Source organism: Rhinoraja longicauda, chromosome 16 (assembly GCF_053455715.1).
Source record: "Rhinoraja longicauda isolate Sanriku21f chromosome 16, sRhiLon1.1, whole genome shotgun sequence".
Classification (NCBI taxonomy): Eukaryota; Metazoa; Chordata; class Chondrichthyes; order Rajiformes; family Arhynchobatidae; genus Rhinoraja; species Rhinoraja longicauda.
The window spans coordinates 6,955,516-6,978,323 of record NC_135968.1 but is presented as its reverse complement, the minus strand read 5'-3'; the positions used below and the strand labels follow the sequence as shown (position 1 = coordinate 6,978,323).

The window sequence follows — 22,808 nt, the reverse complement described above, 5'->3', positions numbered from 1 at the left end:
GAGAGTGGTGAATCTGTGGAATTCTCTGCCACTGAAGGTAGTTGAGGCCAGTTCATTGGCTATATTTAAGAGGGAGTTAGATGTGGCCCTTGTGGCTAAAGGGATCAGGGGGTATGGAGAGAAGGCAGGTACGGGATACTGAGTTGGATGATGAGCCATGACCATATTGTATGGCGGTGCAGGCTCGAAGGGCCGAATGGCCTACTCCTGCACCTATTTTTTATGTTTCTATGTTTCTATTCTTAGCTTGCAACAAAAATAAACTTAGAGCTATTAGAAAGACATTTATTTTTTGAAAACACTGCAAAAAATAACTTTTCAGTTCATCATGCATGTTTAGTTGAGGTTAAAGATACAGCGTGGAAAGAGGCCCCTTCGGCCCACGCCGACCATCGATCACCCCGAACGTACACTCGTTCTATCCCACACACCAGCGATAATTTACCGGAGCCAGTTAGCCGACAAACCTGCACGCCTTTGGGATTTGTGAGTAAACCGGAGCACCCGGAGAAAACCCACGCGGTCCCGAGGAGAACGTACAAACTCTGCACAGAATAGCGTCCAGAGTCAGGATCAAACCCGGGTCTCTGGCGCCACATGCCTGAAACTTTTTCCACCCAGAGAGTTGTGAATTTGTGGAATTCTCTGCCACAGAAGGCAGTGGAGGCCAATTCACTAAAAGAGAGTTAGATAGAGCTAGCGGAACCAAGGGGTATGGGGAGAAGGCAGGCACGGGGTTAGTGATTGTGAATGATCAGCCATGATCACCATGAATGGCGGTGCTGGCTCGAAGGGCCAAATGGCCTCCTCCTGCACCTATTTTCTAATTTCTGCAGCTATACGGCAATTAAACACCACCTTTTCCCCATTAACACAATTTTTATAAATTTCTTTTTCTAAAGCGAGATGTCATAGCAACGTAACTATTGTTATAGAAGAACTTCCTGTGTTGGCTTTTCAATATTCAATGTGATTCTGGTACTTCACTGCAAAAAATAGAAAGAATTTGCTAAAGATGTGTTTGGGGGGGAACTGCAGATGCTGCTTTAAATAAAAGACGGACACAAAAAGCTGGAGTAAGTCAGTGCAACATGTCTGGATGTGGAGAGGATGTTTCCGCTAGTGGGGAGAGTCTAGGACTAGAGGTCATAGCCTCAGAATTAAAATACGTTCTTTTAAGATGGAGACGAGGAGAAATTTCTTTAGTCAGAAGGTGGTGAATCTGTGGAATTCTTTGCCACAGAAGGCTGTGGAGGCCAAGTCAATGGATATTCTTAAGGCAAGAGACAGATAGATTCTTGATTAGTGCGGGTGTCAGAGGTTATGGGGAGAAGGCAGGAAAATGGGGTTAGGAGGGAGAGGTGGATCAGCCAAGATTGAATGGCGGAGTAGACTTGATGGGCCGAATGGCCTAATTCTACTCCGATCACTCCTGAAAAGGAATAGGTGAAGGGGGCACATTCCAAAGACGTGCAACTTCGTAGGTTAATTGGCCTCTGTGCAGTTGCACTCAGTGTGCAGGGAGTGGATGAGGAAGTGGGAGAACATGGAACTAGTGTGAACGGGTGATCGTGGATCGCACGGACTCGGTGGGCCGAAGGGCCTGTTTCCGCGCTGTAGTTCTAAACTAAACTAATACCGTAGGATGGTATGGATGTGACTGTTTCTTCGGCATGAAGCCCGATCCATCCGGTCTAGAAATGCAAATCGCATGCAGAGTGGAACTGATGACGGACACAGAATGCTGGAGTGACTCAGCGGGTCGGGCAGCATCTCTGGAGAAAAGGAATAGGTGGCTCTGCGGGTCGAGACTCTTGCCAAGATGGTAAGGCATCAATCTTTCCATCAAGATGGAAAGAAGTTTATCAAAGCAGTATAGAAAAATGTGTCTATCACGACAGCTCTACTAAAATCTGAACATTTGATTGAAGTATCAGCAATTTGGTCTTAAGATTCTACCATCTCTGACCGACAGGCAGAAATCGTGTCCCGCCCAAGCATTATCAGGACACACAAAGAGCTGGAGTAACTCAAAGGGGTCAGGCAGCATCTCTGGAGGACATGGATAGGTGACGTTTCAGGGCGGGATCCTGCTTTCAGTCTGCAGAAGGGTCCCGAACCGAAAATCGTCACCCGTCCGTGTTCTCCAGAGAAGCTGCCGGTCCCGGCTGAGCACTTTGGCTTTTTTTTTTGTTGCAAACCGGCATCTGCAGTTCCTTGTTTTTACTCCAATGCTAATAAACCTGCTTGCCCAAAATTGTTTTTCTCTATAAGCAATGAGAACCGCTTAGGAAGGAGATGGTGAGGAGCCGCCACCCGCTGGTTCTGGACTCCCCCCCACCCCCCCACCAACATCGGCCACATTTTTTCCTGCATCTAGCCCGTCCAATCCCTTAAGAATCTCAAGCGTCGAGCGCACTGTGTGGCCGCCGCTGGGGGCACGCGTCACATGACGTTGTCCATGTTTGGGAGACACCAGCAGCATCCGTTCCCCGGCGCGGGGGCTCCGTCAGTACAGTGCTCCGGAGAGGCACCGCTCATCAGGCCCACGTCCACCGTGCTGTACTCGTAGATGATGTCTTCTAAACGGCTGATGTACAGCCAGGTGACCAGAACTCCGAAAAACTGAAAAACAGCAGCGGACAAAGAGACAGCCGATCAGAAACGCGCCAATAACCTTGCCTTAATAAAAAACATGGCGTGTTACACACAGCGGGACAGGCAGCATCTCTGGAGGACGATGCGTAGGCCGGAAGGGGTCGGCCATTTTAGATTTTTAGATTTTTTTTCTAGAGATACAGCGCGAAACAGGCCCTTCGGCCCACCGAGTCCGCGCCGCCCAGCGATCCCCGCACATTAACACTATCCAATGCACACTAGGGACAATTTTTACATGTTACCCAGTCAATCGACCTACATACCTGCACGTCTTTGGAGTGTGGGAGGAAACCGAAGATCTCGGAGAAAACCCACGCAGGTCACGGGGGAGAACGTACAAACTCCGTACAGACGGCGCCCGTAGTCAGGATGGAACCCGAGTCTCCGGCACTGCATTCGCTGTAAGGCAGCAATTCTACCGCTGGGCCACCGGTGAGGAAAAACGTTTTCACCCAGAGAGTTGTGAATTTGTGGGATTCTCTGCCACAGAGGGCAGTGGAAGCCAAATCACTGGATGGATTTAAGAGAGAGTTGGGTAGAGCTCTCGGGGCTAGTGGAATAAAGGGATATGGGGAGAAGGCAGGCACGGGTTATTGATTGGGGACGATTAGCCATGATTACAATGAATGGCTGTGCTGGCTCAAAGGGCCGAATGGCCTCCTCCTGCACCTATTTTCTATGTTTCTAATGGCTAGGCCATAAGGGGTAGGCCATTCACGACTGAGATGACGCGAAAACGTTTTCACCCAGAGAATTGTGAAGCTGTGGAATTCCCTGCCACAGAAGGCAGTGGAGGCCAATTCACTGGATGTGTTCAAGAGAGTGTTGGATATAGCTCTCAGGGCTAGCGGAATCAAAGGATACGGGGGGAAAAAAGCAGGAACGGGGTACCGATTGTCGATGATCAGCCATGAACATATTGAATGGCGGTGCTGGCTCGAAGGGCCGAATGGCCTACTCCTGCACCTACTTTCTATGTTTCTATGACTGTGAGAAAACCTTGGAAAACATTGAAAAAAGGTGCACATAACGCAATATCTTTAGCAGTGAGGAAAGTTTACAATCGGACAGAGAGATGAGCTGAGAAATTCACAGTGCCATACACTGTCCAAATTTCTGTCCATCTACATAAGTAACAACCGAGATTTGTATACCTTCGATGCATTAATACATTCCACAATAATTCACAGGATCTTAATCAGGAAAGGAATATGACACCAAGGCTAAAGAAACAGACAGTGACATAACTTTGTTAATGGTGTAGATTTTAAGGAGTGTCCAAACAAAATCTCCTAAATTAGGGGGATGGGTCTAGGGGGGGGGGGGGGGAAGATGACAGCCCACAGATACACTCGCACTATCCCACGCACACAAGGGAGAATTTACAATTTTACCGAAGCCAATTTAAGGGCCTGTCCCACTGAGGCGATTTTAAGGCGACTGCCGGTGACTAGGCAATCGCCGAACGTTCGCCGGGGTGTCGCGGGCATGATCGTGAGGAGTCTTCGATGAATCGTAGCAGATCTCGGCGATTTCCCAGATAGAAATTTCTCGGCAACAGCTGGCTTGCCGCCAGGTATCGTAGCTTATTGCGGGCGCTGTCGCATGCTGTCCCCAGGTTTGCTAGGTTGTCGCAGATGCATTTAGAAGCACGTAATACTAAATTAAGAAAAGGCAGTTGAAGATACCAGAAGATAGTTTTGTTTAACCAATTTATTTACCGCCAGGACATTTGACAGGCAGATTGGAGGCGACAGTTTGACGGTCAGGTAAGCGTGGGGATTTCGCGATGTTTCCGAAGACGGTGTAATCTCTTAGCCAGGTGCTAGTTTCACAAAAAAAAGTGACTTGTATCGACCTGACTCGGCATTGTCGTGGTCATTGTCGTAGGGCAAAAGAAAATTTCGGCGACCTGCCACGACTTTGACAGTCGCCGGCAGTCGCCTTAAAAATCGCGTAACTGGGACAGGGCCTTAACCCGCACGTCTTTGGAGTGTGGGAGGGAAACAGAGCGCCCGGAGAAAACCCCACGGGGAGAACGTACAAACTCCGTACAGACAGCATCCTTGGTCAGGATCGAACCAGGGTCTCTGGCCCTACAAGGCAGCAACTCTACCGCTGGACAATCCGGGGCGGCACGGCGGCGCAGCGGTAGAGTTGCTGCCCGACAGCGCCAGAGACCCGGGTTCGATCCTGACCACGGGTGCTGTCTGCACTGGGTTTGTACACTCTCCCTGTGAACGTCACCCATCCATGTTCTCCAGAGATGCTACCTGAGCCGCTGAGTTACTCTGGCACTTTGTGGCAGAAGAAGGGTCCCGACCCGAGACGTCACCTATCCGTGTTCCTCCCACACTCCGTTGGCGTGCAGGTTTGTAGGTTAATTGGCTTCGGTAAATTGCCTGTGGTGTGTGGAATAGTTCTAGTGTAACGGGGATCGCTGGTCGGCGAGGACTCGGTGGGCCGAAGGGCCAGCTCCCGCACTAAAGCCTAAAGGATCCGCAGTTAACCTGCTACAAGTTCATGAAACGTAATCTTGAGAGTTGCTTGGATTACTGACACCGTGACTGTACGCTCTTTAAAGGAGGAAGACAAGGAATTACGAGGAATTACGTGCAGAGAAGATTTAACAAGGACGTTGCCGGGACTCGAGGGCCTGAGGGAGAGGAGGTTGGGTAGGCTCAGGACTCGAATTAAACTTGGGCAAGCAGAAGAAAATAAATGTGCAGGAAGGAACTGCTTTTGCTGGTTTAAACCGAAGATGGACACCAAATGCTGGAGTAACTCAGCTGGACAGGCAGCATCTCTGGAGAGAGGGAATGGGTGACGTTTCGGGTCGAGGGTGGAGGAAGGGTCCTGACCCGAAACGTCACCCATTCCTTCTCTCCAGAGATGCTGCCTGTCCCGCTGAGTTACTCCAGCTTTTTGTGTCTCTCTTCAGAAGAAAATAAATGACCCTCAGTGGGTTCTCACTGGGTGGAGAGAGCGATGGTGAGACAACGGCTCTACCAGCTGTGCCCCCCCCCCCCCCCCCCAACCTTCAACCCAAGTTATTTCATGTTCATAAGGGATATAACTAGAATTAGGCCATTCGGCCCATCAAGTCTACTCCGCCATCCACTCATGGCTGATCTATCTCTCCCTCTCAACCCCATTCTCCTGCCTTCTCCCCATAACCCCTGACACCCGTACTAATCAAGAATCCATCTACGTAGGAAAGAACTGCAGATGCTGGTTTAAACCAAAGATAGACACAAAACGCTGGAGTAACTCAGCCGGACAGGCAGCACTTCTGGAGACGAGGAATGGGTGATGTTTCGGGTCGAGACCCTTCTTCAGACTTAAAAATATCTCCACCTTAAAAATATTCACTGACTTGGCCTCCACAGCAATGAATTCCACAGGTTCATCACCCTCTGACTAAAGAAATTCCTCCTCATCTCCTTCCGAAAGGAACGTCCTTTAATTCTGAGGCTATGACCTCTGGTCCTAGACTCTCCCATTAGTGGAAACATCCTCCCCACATCCACTTTATCCAGGCCTTTCACTATTTCCATGACTGCAGTGTTCCTGAGTTCACCAGACGACTTTAATTTTATGATACATTTGGCGGCGGTTTGCGTGGACCAAGGAGGTTTTGAGTACTGTAGGAGGTGGGGATTTTGAAACTTGATTTCTCTCATTTCTCTAATTTGGGCGGTCACGGTGGCGCAGCGGTAGAGTTGCTGCCTTACAGCGAATGCAGCGCCGGAGACCCGGGTTCGATCCCGACCACGGGTGCTTGTCTGTACGGAGTTTGTACGTTCTCCCCGTGACCTGCGTGGGTTTTCTCCAAGATCTTCGGTTTCCTCCCGCACTCCAAAGACGTACAGGTTTGTACGTTAATTGGCTTGGCATAAATGTAAAGATTGTCCCTAGCGCGTGTCGGATAGTGTTAATGTGCGGGGATCGCTGGTCGGCGCGGACCCAGTGGGTCGAAGGACCTGTTTCCGCACTGTATCTCTAAAACTAAACTAACCTAAACCCTCACAGTCCTTCTCTCTCTCCGTCCCTCCCCCACCCCAGTCGTCTTGCCTGCCACACCGTTCGCATCCATATAATCCCTTCGTTATCCCCTCTTCCACGGCCAACAATGGACCATTGTGGGCTCCACCTTTCCTTGGTCATCCGTGCCAGCTCTGATTTGTTCTGTACTTTTTCATACCTCTAGTTCCCCCTCCTCCCAGTCTGAAGAAGGGTCTCGGCCCGAGACGTCACCTGTTCCTTCTCTCCGGAGATGCTGCCTGACCCAGCGTTTTGTGTCGATCCACGGATTTTAAGGCATTGCCACTTGTTGAAGCTCTGCGGTTTAACCAGCAGACAACCAATCCACAAGTTCATAAGCCATAGGAGCAGAATTAGGCCATTCAGACTATCGAGCCAACTCCGCCATTCACTCGTGTGAACTTTGTGCATTTTGAAAGATGCACAGAATCTCTTGCCCAGAGTCGGGGAATCGAGGACCAGAGGATATAAATTCAAGGTGAAGGGGAAAAGATTTAGTAGGAATCTGAGGGGGTAACTTTTTCCACACAACGTGTGGTGGGTGTATGGAACAAGCTGCCAGAGGAGGTAGTTGAGGCCGGGACAATCCCAACGTTTAAGAAACAGTTTTTACAGGTACATGGATAGGACAAGTTTGGAGGGATATGGACCAAACGCGGGCAGGTGAGACTAGGTAGCTGGGACATGTTGGCCGGTGCGGGCAAGTTGGGCCGAAGGGCCTGTTTCCACACTGCATCGCTCTAGGACTCTATGACTCTAAAAGACCCTTCCTTGGTAATCATAGAGTTTGTAAATCTCCGCTTTAAAAATATTCACAAATTTACGGGTCGCTTTGGGGAGGAGATTAAGAACAGGCAGGGAATCCAAACACCGCATGAGGGGGAGGAAACAAGAGGCAGCAAATGAAGGATGTTCGCTTATTTGAATCCCGTCTGAAAATAAAACGTTGATAAACACGAGTCCTCGTTGGAATAAATTCCGAACGCAATGGAAATAATGAAGCGCCTGACATTGTCTGTGTTGCCGATGAAAGATGGTGGATTTACATCCACTGCTTTCCCTCCTCACATTGATTCAACATTAATAGACCATCGTGAGATTCAGAGTTTGCATGTTAAATCCATCACACAATCCCTGTAGCTGGGGAATACAATGCAGAATCTAAACAGATCGTCACCACTGGAGCAAACCTGCCATGAATCATGCCGGCCTTAAGCCCGTTTAGTTGAGTTGAGTTGAGTTGAGTTGAGTTTATTTTAGTTGAGTTGAATTTGGTTTGGTCAAATGGTGGGGAACCAGTGGAATTCATTGCCACAGAAGGCAGCAGAGTCCAAGTCGATGGTTATTTTTAAGGCAGAGATGGATAGGTTCTTGATTAGAACTGGTGTCATAGGCTATGGGGGGAAGGCAGGAGAATGGGTATAGGAGGGAGCGATAGATCAGCCATGATGGAATGGTGGGGTAGACTCGATGGGCCGAATGGCCTGATTCGGCTCCTAATCACTCATGAACACGAGCATCTGCAGTTCCTTGTTTCTGCACCGACACAGTGGCCTCAGCCAGTGAATTGCATGCTTTTAAGACTCCTCATGCTGCTCCTATCTCTTATGAAGCTGTGAACTTGGGAAACCGGCCATTCAGCCCGCCAAGTCCACGCCGACCAGAGATCACCGCAGGCACTAGCACCATCCTACACACTAGGCCCAATTTACAATCTTAACGAAGCCTATTAACCCACAAACCTGCTGTGTGAAGTCTGGACAAGAGTCCTGTCCCAAAATGTCACCCATCCATGTTCTCCAGAGTTGCTGCCTGACCCGCTGAGTTATTCCAGCACATTTGTGTTGTTTATATTTTAAACCAGCAACTGCAGTTCCTTTTTTCTGCCAGAGGAGGCGGTTGGGGCAAGTACAATAACAGCATTTGCCGAAACAAGGAACTGCAGATGCTGCTTAATACACGACGTGCTGAGGTAACTCAGCAGGTCAGGCAAGCATCTCTGGAGAACACGGATATAGTGTGATCCGAAGATGCTGGAGAACCTATCCATGTTCTCTATCCATTGTGGAATTCTCAGCCTCAGAAGGCAGTGGAGGCCAATTCTCTGAATGCATTCAAGAGAGAGCTGGATAGAGCTCTTAAGGATAGCGGAGTCAGGGGGTATGGGGAGAAGGCAGGAACGGGGTACTGATTGAGAATGATCAGCCATGATCACATTGAATGGCGGTGCTGGCTTGAAGGGCCGAATGGCCTCCTCCTGCACCTATTGTCTATTGTCTATTCTCCAGAGAGGTTGCCTGACCTGCTGAGTTTAGTTCAGTGCAGTTTAGAGATACAGCGCGGAAGCAGGCCCTTCGGCCCGCCGGGTCCGCACCGACCAGCGATCCCCGCACATTAACACTATCCCACGCCCACTGGGGACAATTTTTACATTTACCAAGCCAATTAACCGACAAGCCTATACGTCTTTGGAGTGTGGGAGGAAACCAAAGATCTCGGTGAAAAAAACACGCAGGGTCACGGGGAGAACGTACAAACTCCATACAGACAGGATTCCTCTGTAGTCAGGATCGAACCCGGGTCTCCGGCGCTGCATTCGCTGTAAGGCAGCAACTCTACCGCTGCGCCACCGTGACCGCCCAGTTACTCCAGCGCATTGTGTCCTTTTGTGCTTTTAAAAGACAGTTGGACAGGTGCTTGTATAGGGAAGTTTCACCGGCGTTTGGATCAAACACAGGCAGATGGGACTAGTTTGGACGGGGACCTTAGACAGGAGATACAGCGCGGAGATAGGCCCGTTGGCCCACCGAGTCCACACAGACCAGCGATCGCCCTGTACACTAACACCATCGCACTGGGGACAATTCTTTACCGAAGCCAATTAAATTGTACGTATTTGGAGCGTGGGAGGAAACCGGAGCACCCGAGGAAAACCCAAGAGGTCACGGTAATAACGTACAAACTCCGTACAGACAGCGCCCATGGTCAGGATCGAACCCGGGTCTCTGGCGCTGTAAGGCGGCAACTCCATCGCTGCGCCACCGTGCCGCCCGTTGCAAATTGCCAGTTTGCTTATCCGACATGGAGACGCAAGGAACTGCTGATGCTGGGATCTTGACTAAAGTACAAAGTGCTGGAGTAACTCAGCGGGTCGGGCAGCATCTCTGGATAGGTGACGTTTTGGGTCGAGATCCTTCTTTCAATCTGAAGAAGGGTCCCGACCCGAAACGTCACCTATCCATGTTCTCCAGGGATGCTGCCTGACCCGCTGAGTTACTCCAGCACTTAGTGTCCTTTGATGCATTAATCGGCATCTGCGGTTCTTTGGTTCTGCACAGAGAGACAGTAAACTGCAGATGCTGGGATCTTGAGCAAAGAACAAAGTGCTGGAGTAACTCAGCGGGTCAGGCAGCATCGGTGGAGAGAGGAGTTAGGCAGCGTTTCAGGTCAGGTCACAGGGCAGCACACAGTGGCACAGCTGGTAGAGTCGCTGCCTCGCAGCGCCAGAGACCCAGGTTCGATCCTGACCTCGGGTGCTGTCTGTGCGGAGTTTGCATGTTTCCAAGTTATCCCTGGTGGGGTTTCTCCGGGTACACCGGTTTCCCCTCACATCGCAAAGGCGCGCGGGTTTGTAGGTTAATTGGCGTCTGCAAAATTGCCCCTGTTGTGTAGGGAGTGGACGAGAAAGTGGGATAACATAGGACTAATGTGAATGGGCGATCGATGGTCAGCGTGGACTTGGTGGGCCGAAGGGCCTGCTTTCATTCAGCGTCCCTAAACTAAACTAAGACTTCTTTGGATTTCCTCACTGTCTCCTGCCCTCCTACCGTGCAGTTGATGTGGTCTCAGTGGTTTTGTCTGTACGGAGTTTGTACGTTCTCCCCGTGACCTTTTACCGATATCTTCAGGCTCGTATAGGCTACTTGGCTTGGTATAAATGTAAAATTGTCCCGAGTGCGTGCGGGGCAGTGTTAATGTGCGGGGATCGCTGGTCGGTGCGGACTCGGCGGGCCGAAAGACCCATTTCCACGCTGTAGGTCTAAAACAAACACACAAAAACCCCATTGTCGTTTAGATGGATGCGGGCCGCAGAGATGCTGCCTGACCCGCTGAGTTACTTCAGCACTTGAGTCGTTTTTTTGTAAACCAGCACCTGCAATTCCTTGCTACTTGTGCTAAAGATGCACGCGTGCATATCCAAAGGAATGAATAGGCTGAACAGCAGATCAAACGCGGGGACGTTTTTAACACTTGTAAAATGTGGTCGGGAAATAAGATATGGTAAAGTAGAGGTTACCTGCGGCACAATTATACCCAACAAAATGGCCGCCATGGCCGCGTAATGCGCCAGGAACCAATCCAGCACGGCGTCTGTGCATCCGCCCACGTGGATGACTTGCACGGCATCGTAGCGCTGTGGATAAAGTAGAAAATGTGGGGCATCAGCCTTGAACCGAAGATAAGACACAAAAACCAGAGCACCCGGGGAAAAGCCACGCGGTCAAGGGGAGAACGTACGGACTCCGTACAGACAGCACCCGTAGTCGGGATCGAACCCGGGTCTCTGGCGCTGTGAGGCAGCGACTCTACCGCTGCGCCACCGTGTAGCTCCCCGTTACGGGGAGAAGGCAGGAGAATGGGGTTAGGAGGGAGAGGTGGGTCAGCCATGGTTGAATGGCGGAGTAGGCTCGATGGGCCGAACGGCCTAATTCTGCTCCTGTCACTAATGAAGGTGAAATAGAAAAGCTTGCTGGAAATGGAGCGAGAAATAAGTGTAGAAATACATAAGATGGACACAAAAAGCTGGAGTAACTCAGCGGGCCAGGCAGCAATCTCTGGAGAGAAGGAATGGGTGACGTTTTGGGTTAAGACCCTTCTTCAGACTGATGTCAGGGGAGTGGGGTGGGACGGAATTAAGAGTGTAGTCGGAGACAGTAAGACTGGTGGGAGAAGTGGGAAGGGGGAGGGGATGGAGAGAGAGAGGGAAAGCAAGGGCTACTTGAAGAAATACATACGTGTTTAACAAGTAATACACAGAAATACCTACATGTTTCTCAAGTGTTTTGTAGCCACACATCGTATTGACAACTTCCGTCTGAAAAGGCAGGGAAACACACCATTAATTTTTCACGGAACAAAATATTTTCAAGTGTCCGTTTCTAAAGTCTTTGTTCCCGTCCCATTTCACTGGAAACAATTTGAGGTGAGAAGGTTGAGCAGAAAGATATTAGTTTAGTTTAGTTTAGATTCAAGATACAGCGTGGAAACAGGAAACCGAAGATCTGAGCGAGAACCCACGCAGGTCACGGGGAGAATGCACAAACTCCGCACAGACAGCACCCGTAGTCGGGATCGAACCCTGATCTCTGGCGCTTCACTCGCTTGTAAGGCAGCAACTCTACCGCTGCGCCACCGTGCCGCCAGATATTCAATGCACAGACAACAATCTTTCCTCCTCCTTATCATCACTTATCAGTTCTGAATACTATTTTTAAAAATTTTAGCTTAGTTTTAGTTTAGCGATGCAGGGGCGGAAATAGGCCCTTCTGCCCACCGAGTCACACGCCACCCTGGCCATGTTGGCTCGAAGGGCCGAATGGCCTCCTCCTGCACCTATTTTCTATGCCCTCATTCCACTCCTGCCATCGGGAAGAAGGTACAGGAGCCTGAAAACTGTAACGTCCAGGTTCAGGAACAGTATTTTCCTGACAACCATCAGGCTATTATACACTACAACCTCCAAATATGCTCTGAACTACATACACTTGGGGACTTTTGATTTTACCTTTCATTTGCTTTCTTTTTCTCTCTCTCTCTCTCTCTCTCTCTCTCTCTTTTTTCTCTCTCTCTCTCTTTTTTTTCTCTCTCTCTCTTTTTTTTCTCTCTCTCTTTTTTCTCTCTCTCTTTTTTTTTTCTTTCTCTCTCTCTCTCTTTTTTCTCTCTCTCTCTCTCTCTTCTCTCTCTCTCTCTCTCTCTCTCTCTCTCTCTCTCTCTCTCTCTCTCTCTCTCTCTCTCTCTCTCTCTCTCTATCTCTCTCTCTCTCTCTTTCTCTCTCTATCTCTCCCTGTTTCTCTCCCTGTTTCTATCCCTGTTTCTATCTCTCTCTCTCTATTTCTATTTCTCTCTCCCCTTCTATATGTGTGTGTGTAGGAAGAAACTGCAGATGCTTGTTTAAACCGAAGAAGGGTCTCCACCCAAAATGTCACCCACTCCTTCTCTCCTGAGACGCTACCTGTCCCGCTGAGTTACTCCAGCATTTTTATATATATATCTTTATAATGGCATAGAAGGTAGACACAAAATGCTGGAGTAACTCAGCGGGACAGGCAGCATCTCTGGAGAGAAAGAATGGGTGACGTTTCGGGTCGAGACCTTTCTGGTCTGAAGAAGGATCTTGACCCGAAACGTCACCTATTCCTTCCCTCCAGAGATGCTGCCTGACCCGATGAGTTACTCCGGCATTTTGTGTAAGAAAATAACTGCAGGTGCCGGTACAAATCAAAGGTATTTATTCACAAAATGCTGGTGCAACTCAGCAGGTCAGGCAGCATCTCAGGAGAGAAGGAATGGGCGACGTTTCGGGTCGAGACCCTTCTTCCGACTGATGTCAGGGGGGCGGGACAAAGGAAGGATATAGGTGGAGACAGGAAGACAGTGGGAGATCTGGGAAGGGGGAGGGGAAGAGAGGGACAGAGGAACTATCTAAAGTTGGAGAAGTCAATGTTCATACCGCTGGGCTGCAAGCTGCCCAAGCGAAATATGAGGTGCTGTTCCTCCAATTTCTGGTGGGCCTCACTATGGCACTGGAGGAGGCCCATAACAGAAAGGTCAGACTGGGAGTGGGAGGGGGAGTTGAAGTGCTGAGCCACGGGGAGATCATTAAGGCGGACTGAGCGAAGGTGTTGAGCGAAATGATCGCCGAGTGTCTACGGATGTCATATATATATATGTCTGTTAGATGTGTTGTTTATTATAGGATTTACAAAGTACTATTAAGTGTATCCCTTAACAAATCCAAAGCTAAACAGATGAGCAAAGCCTACCTTATTGCGCACACAACATGAGTAGGGCACGCCACAAGCCAGCATTCCCTTGGCAGTTCCATCACAGCTGTGGTAGATGTTTTCTGACCAATCTGAGAAGTCCTGTGCACCACAGCATTTAAACTGCAAAGAAAAACAGGGTAGGTCACGCACGTCCGATATAACCAACATTTCACCTTATTTATAAAGAACTAGACCAAGTGGTCCCATTGGGCCCAAACCATCCTGCATTGGTGCAGCACTCTCTCCTCTCCCCCTACCCCCCCCCCTACCCCTAACCCTCCCCCTTCCCTCCTCTACTCGGGTCTGAAGAAGGGTCTCGACCCGAAACGTCACCCATTCCTTCTCTCCTGAGATGCTGCCTGACCTGCTGAGTTACTCCAGCATTTTGTGAATAAATATCTTCCATTTACAGTGATAAGGGAATAATGTTTAGTGCAAGGTAAAGCCAGCAAAGTCCAATCAAGGATAGGCTGAGGGTCACCAATGAGATAGTTAGTAGCTCAGGACTGTTCTCTGGTTGGTGCAGTTCCCCACAGAAATCCACTGGATGCGAATTCACACAATTCATTGGATGTATTCAGGAGAGAGTTAGATTTAGCTCTTAGGGCTAACGGAATCAAGGGATATGGGGAAAAAAGCACGTTTCTACGAATAGGACAGATTTAGAGGAATACTAACCCCAAACTCAGGCAGGTGGGACTAGTGTAGATGGGGCATGCAGGTCAGTGTGGGGCTGGTAGGGGTGAAGAGCCTGTTTCTGTGACATATGACTCGATGTCTCTATGAATACTGGTGGCCCATTTTGGTTTCCCAATTTGAGGAAGGATATTCTTGCTATTGAGGGCGTGCAGCGTAGGTTTACCAGGTTAATTCCCGGAATGGCGGGACTGTCAAATGTTGAAAGACTGGAGCGACTAGGCTTGTACACACTGGAATTTAGAAGGATGAGAGGGAATCTTATCGAAATGTATAAGATTATTAAGGGGTTGGACACGTTAGAGGCAGGAAGCATGTTCCCAATGTTGGGGGAGTCCAGAACAAGGGGTCACAGTTTAAGAATAAGGGGTCCATCTTGAACTGAGGTGAGGAAAAACTTTTTCAGTCAGAGAGTTGTGAATCTGTGGAATTCTCTGCCTCAGAAGGCAGTGGAGGACAATTCTCTGAATGCATTCAAGAGAGAGCTGGATAGAGCTCTTAAGGATAGCGGAGTCAGGGGGTATGGGGAGAAGGCGGGAACGGGGTACTGATTGAGAATGATCAGCCATGATCACATTGAATGGTGGTGCTGGCTCGAAGGGCCGAATGGCCTCCTCCTGCACCTATTGTCTATTGGCCCGGTGGCGCAGCAATAGAGCTGCTGCCTCACAGCGCCGGAGACCCGGGTTCCAAAGCGCTGTAAGGCAGCAACTCTAGCGCTGCGCCACCGTGATAGACCGTGTCTTACGGTCTATCCATGTTCTCCAATGTTGGGTTACTCCCGCACTGTGTTTTTCGACTTTACATCCTCTTCACTGAAGATCCCCATATTCCGACCAACACGTGCTTTATATTTACTAAAATGTCCACGACTAAAAATTTGAAAATGTCCCTGAATCAACCTTGGAAAGTAAAAATGAATGAATCATCCAGCAGAGGGTTTTCGTATTTAATTGAGTTCTTGCCTCCATTGTATGCAAAGCTATTAAAATATATCATATTTGAATATAAAATTAAAATAATATACATAGAAGCATAGAACATAGAAAATAGGTGCAGGAGGAGGCCATTCGGTCCTTCGAGCCAGCACCATCATTCAATATGATCATGGCTGATCATCCAAAATGAGTGCCCCGTTCCTGCTTTCTCCCCATATCCCTTGATTCCGTTAGCCCTAAGAGCTAAATCTAACTCACTCTTGAAAACTCTGTTATTTCTTGCAGACCATCAGGCCCTGGGGATTTATCTGCCTTCAGGCCCAACCGGTTTACCTCACACCATTTCCTGATGAATGTGGATTCCCTTCAGTTCCTCCCTCCCACTGGATCCTCGGTCCCCTAGTATTTCCGGGAGATTGTTTGGGTCTTCCTTTCACGAAGACAGAACCAAAGTACTCGTTTAACTGTTCTGCCATTTCCTTGTTTCCCATTATAAATTCACCTGTCTCTGACTGTAAGGGACCTACATTCGTCTTCACTAATCTTTTCCTTTTTACATACCTAACGAAACGTTTGCAGTCAGTTTTTATATTCCCCACAAGCTTTCTTTCATGCTCATTTCCCCCCTCTTAATTAACCCCTTTGTCCTCCTCTGTTGAGTTCTAAATTTCTCCCAGTCCTCTGGTTTGCCGGTTTTTCTGGCCAATTTATAATAATCACTATTATAGGCTTGTATACACTGGAATTTAGAAGGATGAGAGGAGATCTTATCGAAACGTATAAGATTATTAAGGGGTTGGACACGTTAGAGGCAGGAAACATGTTCCCAATGTTGGGGGAGTCCAGAACAAGGGGCCACAGTTTAAGAATAAGGGGTAGGCCATTTAGAACTGAGATGAGGAAAAACTTTTTCAGTCAGAGAGTTGTGAATCTGTGGAATTCTCTGCCTCAGAAGGCAGTGGGGCCAATTCTCTGAATGCATTCAAGGGAGAGCTGGATAGAGCACTTAAGGATAGCGGAGTCAGGGGGTATGGGGAGAAGGCAGGAACGGTGTACTGATTGAGAATGATCAGCCATGATCACATTGAATGGCGGTGCTGGCTCGAAGGGCCGAATGGCCTCATCCTGCACCTATTGTCTATTGTCTATTATTATTTGTATGTAATAAATATTCAAAAATATTATGAAACCACGTTATCAATCTATAAACGTGCAATACATTTAAATCTTTTTACATATATCAAAGCATCAAAACCGAATAGTGAAAGGCCTGGATAGAGTTTATGAAACGACCATCATTGCAGAGGTTTTTCTTTGGAAACTTTCTAATTTTGTTTGATGGCACTGGGCCTGTACTCACTGGAGTTTAGATGGATGAGGGGGGACCTTATTGAAACGAGCCGAATAGTGAAAGCTTGGATAGAGTGGATATGGAGAGGATGTTTCCACTAGTGGGAGAGTCTAGGACCAGAGGCCACAGCCTCAGAATTAAAGGACGTTCCTTTAGGAAGGGGATGAGGAGGAATTTCTTTAGACAAAGGGTGGTGAATTTGTGGAATTCATTGCCACAGAAGGCTGTGGAGGCCAAGTCAATGGATATTTTTAAGGCAGAGATAGATAGAGTCTTGATTAGTACGGGTGTCGGGGGTTATGAGGAGAAGGCAGGGGAATGGGGTTAGGAGGGAGAGATTGATCGGCCATGATTGAATGGCGGAGTAGACATGATGGGCCGAATGGCTTAACTCTGCTCCCTATCACTTATGAAAACATTAAAAGCCACATACCTTTTCTTGGACAAAATCCATTATGTTCTTGAAATCCAGGTCATCGTAGTAATGTTTAATTCCTCGACGAATGTTTTTATTTATAAAGTCCAATGTCTGAGGGGAAAAAAAGCCTTAAAGTAGAACCTTGAAGATATTGATGCAACTAATAAATCAATCAGATAATTACAGAGGCCCACCACTGATTTTCCGGCACCTCCTTTAATCCGGACAAAATTACGAGCGCTTGAAATCAAAGATACTAGAGGAACAAGATAGACCACTCAACCCTAAAAACCGTAGTACGTCATGGCGCCATTTTAGTAGGCAGAAACTTGCAGAAACATTTTAAAAGGAAAATAACAAAAATCTGCGAATTGATAGACGAGATATATTCGGCATTTTAATGGATTCATCACACATACTGTTCCCCCAAAACACTGATCACACTGCGAGGGGCATAACGAACGGCGGAAGTTACGCCTACTAAAATGGCGGACGTTAAGCTCCTTTGCGTACTACACTTCAGTACAGGCGATTTCAACGGAGTGGTCCATCTTGTTCCTCTAGTATCTTTGCTTGAAATCCCCCCCCCCCCCCACCCCCAGGAAGTCTCCCCGAAAAAATGCGCCACCTAGGCCGGGTGAAGCGGCCGATCTCGACTTGATCGGGACTTCCATGGCCGATGGGCGGGTCGAATCTGCCCCACTGCGGCCGGGGCCTCTGGAACTCCGGCCGGGCCGGAGCAGGCAGATCCGATCCCATGACCGACTTCCGAGGCCGACTCTGCGGGCCGGCATCTCGGCTCCTCGGCAGCCGAGGCGGAACATTCCGGTACCGTTGGACTCCTCTCAGAGGCCGTGACCTCTGTTGGCTTGGGCAAAACGAATAATAAAGGAAGGCTCTGGGAACCAAGGCTGCCGGAAAATCAGAGGAGCCTGAGGGGTAACTTTTTTTTTTACTACACAGAGGGTGGAGGGTGTAGGGAACGATCTGCCAGAGGAGGTAGTTGATGCAGGGACTATTGCAGCGTTTTAGAAACAATAGACAATAGATGCAGGAGTAGGCCATTCGGCCCTTCGAGCCAGCACCGCCATTCAACGTGATCATGGCTGATCATTCTCAATCAGTACCCCGTTCCTGCCTTCTCCCCATACCCCCTGACTCCGCTATCCTTAAGAGCTCTATCTAGTTCTCTCTTGAATGCATTCAGAGAATTGGCCTCCACTGCCTTCTGAGGCAGTGAATTCCACAGATTTACAACTCTCTGACTGAAAATGTTTTTCCTCATCTCCGTTCTAAATGGCCTACCCCTTATTCTTAAACTGTGGCCCCTGGTTCTGGACTCCCCCAACATTGGGAACATGTTTCCTGCCTCTAACGTGTCCAACCCCTTAATAATCTTATATGTTTCAATAAGATCCCCTCTCATCCTTCTAAATTCCAGACAGGTACATGGATAGGACACGTTGAGAGGGATATGGGCCAAGTGCTCAGTCCACCTGAACCTTCTGATCTCCCGGTTGCTAAACACTTTAATTCTCCTTCCCATTCCCACACTGACCTTTCTCTCCTAGGTCTCCTCCATTGCCAGGGTGAGGCTAAACGCAAATTGGAGGAACAGCACCTCATATTTTGCTTGCGGTCCGCGGCATCAATAGAAACATAGACACATAGAAAATAGGTGCAGGAGGAGGCCGTTCGGCCCTTCAAGCCGGCACCGCCATTCATTGTGATCATAGCTGATCATCCACAATCAGTAACTTCTCCCCATATCAAGTCAAGTCAAGTCAAATTTATTTGTCACATACACATACACGATGTGCAGTGAAATGAAAGTGGCAATGCCTGCGGATTGTGCACAAATCCGATGCCACTAGCCCCTAGAGCTCTATCTAACTCTCTCTTAAATCCATCCAGTGATTTGGCCTCCACTGCCCTCTGTGGCAGAGAATTCCACAAATTCACAACTCTCTGGGTGAAAAAGTTCCTTCTCACCTCAGTTTCAAATGGCCTCCCCTTTATTCTAAGACCATGGCCCCTGGTTCTGGACTCGCCCAACATTGGGAACATTTTTCCTGCATCTAGCTTGTCCAGTCCTTTTATAATTTTATATGTCTCTATAAGATCCCCTCTCATCCTTTGAAACTCCAGTGAATACAAGCCGAGTCTTTTCAATCTTTCCTCATATGACAGTCCCGCCATCCCGGGGATCAATCTCGTGAACCTACGCTGCACTGCCTCAATTACAAGGATTACGAGAAATATTGATTTCTCGGCATTCCCTCTCTCTCTCTCTCTCTCTCTCTCTCCATCCCTCCCCCACCCAAGTCGCACCAGCTTCTCGTTTTTACCCAACAAACAGCTGGCAATGGCCCATTTCCTTTATCGCCGTTACTTTTTTTGCATATCTTCCGTTCATTGTTCTTTATCTCTCCACATCATCGCCTATATTTCTCGTTTCCCTTATCCCCCTAACCGGACTGAAGAAGGGTCTCGACCCGAAATGTCACCCATTCCTTCTCTCCAGAGATGCTGCCTGTCCCGCTGAGTTACTCCAGCTTTTTGTGTCTATCTTAGGTTGAGTTCAATTGAGTTTACCGAGGTACAGTGAAAAGCTCTTTGGCCCACACCGGTCAGCGGAAAGACAATACACGATTACGATCGAGACATCCAAGTTCACAAGTTCACTAGTTATAGGAGTAGAATTAGGCCATTCGGCCCATCGAGTCCACTCCGCCATTCAATCATGGCTGATCTCTGCCTCCCAATCCCATTTTCCCGCCTTCTCCCCATGACCCTTGACACCCGTTCTGGTCAAGAATTTGTCCATCTCTGCCCTAAAGATATCCACTGACTTGGCCTCCGCAGCCCTCTGTGGCAATGAGTTCCACAGATTAACTACCCTCTGACTAAAGAAGTTCCTCCTCACCTCCTTTCCAAAAGAACTGCCCTGCAACTGTACAGGATACAGGGAATACAGTGCCAAGCACGGGCAGGTGGGACCGGTGTAGATGGGGCATGTTGGCTGGCACGGGCAAGTCGGGCCGAAGGGCCCGTTTCCACACCGTGTGACTCTGTGACTCACAGCAAACTGGGTTCGATCCTGACCTTGGGTGCTGTGGCTTGGGTGGGATTTGAACGTCCTCCCTGTGCTCATGTGGGCTTCCTCTGGGTGCTCCAGCTTCCAAAGGTTAATGTACGATGAGTCATTTATGACATTTTAATTTCTTACCTGATTCCTGAAGACCAAGGCCACGATTCCGCCCATCAATTCAAGTATCAACACGATCGCAAGTGTGTAGAGAAACTGTGTGAAGGCAAACGCAAAATACTTATGCTCTATTTCCAAACTTAATAAGTGCACAGATATTTTTCAGAAATGCAATCGTGGGATCGGGTGACACGTCAGGCTCTGATAAGAGTCACACAGCACGGAAAAAGGCCCTTCGGCCCAACTTGCCCGTGCCAGCCAACATGCCCCATCTACACCGGTCCCACCTGCCCGTGCTTGGCACTGTATTCCCTGTATCCTGTACAGTTGCAGGGCAGTTCTTTTGGAAAGGAGGTGAGGAAGAACTTCTTTAGTCAGAGGGTAGTTAATCTGTGGAACTCATTGCCACAGAGGGCTGTGGAGGCCAAGTCAGTGGATATCTTTGAGGCAGAGATAGACAAATTCTGGGCTAGAACGGCTGTCAAGGGTCATGGGGAGAAGGCAGGAAAATGGGGTGAAGAGGCAGCGATGAGCCATGATTGAATGGCGGAGTGGACTCGATGGGCCGAATGGCCTGATTCCACTCCTATAACGAGTGAACTTGCGAACTTGGATGTCTCGATTGTAATCGTGTATTGTCTTTCCGCTGACCGGTCAGTGCGCTTCAAAGAGCTTTTCACTGTACCTCGGTACACGTGGCAATAAACTCAATTTAACTCAACCTAAGATGGACACAAAAAGGTGGAGTAACTCAGCGGGACAGGCAGCATCTCTGGAGAGAAGGAATGGGTGACGTTTCGGGTCGAGACCCTTCCTCGGACTGGTTAGGGACAAGGGAAATGAGAGATATAGACGGTGATGTGGACAGATAAAGAACAATGAACGGAAGACATGCAAATAAATAACGCCGATAAAGGAGACGGGCCATTGTTAGCTGTTTGTTGGTGAACACGAGACTTGGGTGGGGGAGGGATAGAGAGAGAGAGAGAGAGAGAGAGGGAATGCCGGGGCTACCTGAAGTGAGAGAAATCAATATTCACACCATCAGCTGCCCAAGCAAAATATGAGATGCTGTTCCTCGATTTGCATTCAACCTCACTCTGACAATGGTGGAGACCGAGGACAGAAAGGTCAGTGTGGGAACGGGAAGGGGAACTAAAGTGTCCGACAACCGGGAGATCAGGGTGGTTGAGGCGGGCCGAGCGGAGGCGTTAAGCGAGACGATCGCCCAGTCCGCGCTTGGTCTCGCCGATGTACAAGAGCCCACATCTTGAACAGCGGATACAGTAGATGAGGTTGGAGGAGGTGCGAGTGAACCTCTGCCCGACCTGGAAGGACTGTCGGGGGTCCCTGGACAGAGTCGAGGGGGGAGGTGCAGGGACAGGTGCGGCATCTCTGTCGTCGCCTTTTATGGGGGCGACTATTTGCAAACCTTGGGTACGCAGGCAAGAGTGTTTCACTGCACCTCATCACATGTGGCAATGAAGCACTCCATTCCATTCCACAGCAGGGAATGTTAACTTTCCCAATATATGCGTGGGTTTTCTCCGAGATCTTCGGTTTCCTCCCACACTCCAAAGACGTACAGGTTTGTAGGTTAATTGACTGGGTAAAATGTAAAAATTGTCCCTAGTGTGTGTAGGATAGTGTTAATGTGCGGGGATCGCTGGGCGGCGCGGGCTCGGTGGGCCGAAGGGCCTGTTTCCGCGCTGTATCTCTAAAAATATATATATAATGGGATTGCCAAGGGCTTAAACGGGGGGGGGGGGGGGGGGGGGGAGATTGTCAAATGTGTTCAGGATGCTGTTCCTCCAATTTGCGTTTAGCCTCACTCTGACAATGGTGGAGGCCTAGGACAGAAAGGTCTGTGTGGGAATGGGAACGAACATTAAAGTGGAACGGAACGATGAAATTCTTACTTGCAGCACTATCACGAGAATAATGGCACAGTGACACAGCGGCAGAGTTGCTGCCGTACAGCGCCAGAGACCCGAGTTTGATCCCGACTACGGGTCCTGTCTGTACGGAGTTTGTACGTTCTCCCCGTGACCTGTGTAGGTTTTCTCCGAGATCATCGGTTTCCTCCCACACTCCACAGATGTACGTCTATGCAGGTTAATTGGCTTGGTGCGTGTGTAAATTGTCCCTAGTGTGTGTAGGATGGTGTTAACGTGCGGGGATCGCTGGGCGTCGCGGACCCGGTGGGCTGAAGGGCCTGTTGCCGCGCTGTATCTCTAAACTAAACTAAACTAACATGGAAATGAACCCGTCTCCGGCGCTGCATTCGCTGTAAGGCAGCAACTCTACCGCTACACCACTGTGCCGCCCATGTACGGCTGTGCAAGTTAATTGGCTTGGTGCGTGTGTAAATTGTCCCTAGTGTGTGTAGGATGGTGTTAATGTGCGGGGATCGCTGGTCGGCGCGGACTCAGTGGGCCGAAGGGCCTGT

General features: G+C 49.0%; 1 protein-coding gene across 1 annotated transcript in view; it reads right to left on the bottom strand.

The window, feature by feature from the left end:
• Nucleotides 1-374: 374 nt before the first annotated feature.
• Nucleotides 375-22,808, bottom strand: part of tspan15 (tetraspanin 15) — a 61,515-nt gene continuing 39,081 nt past the window's right edge. Inside the window, exons 6-11 of the mRNA XM_078412698.1 lie at nt 20,381-20,455; nt 17,167-17,262; nt 13,746-13,868; nt 11,750-11,797; nt 11,000-11,116; nt 375-2,625 (exon numbers count right to left, since the gene is read on the bottom strand). Of these exons, the coding sequence (XP_078268824.1) occupies nt 2,446-2,625; nt 11,000-11,116; nt 11,750-11,797; nt 13,746-13,868; nt 17,167-17,262; nt 20,381-20,455 (639 nt within the window). The 3' untranslated portion in view covers nt 375-2,445. The remainder of the gene's footprint in view (nt 2,626-10,999; nt 11,117-11,749; nt 11,798-13,745; nt 13,869-17,166; nt 17,263-20,380; nt 20,456-22,808) is intronic.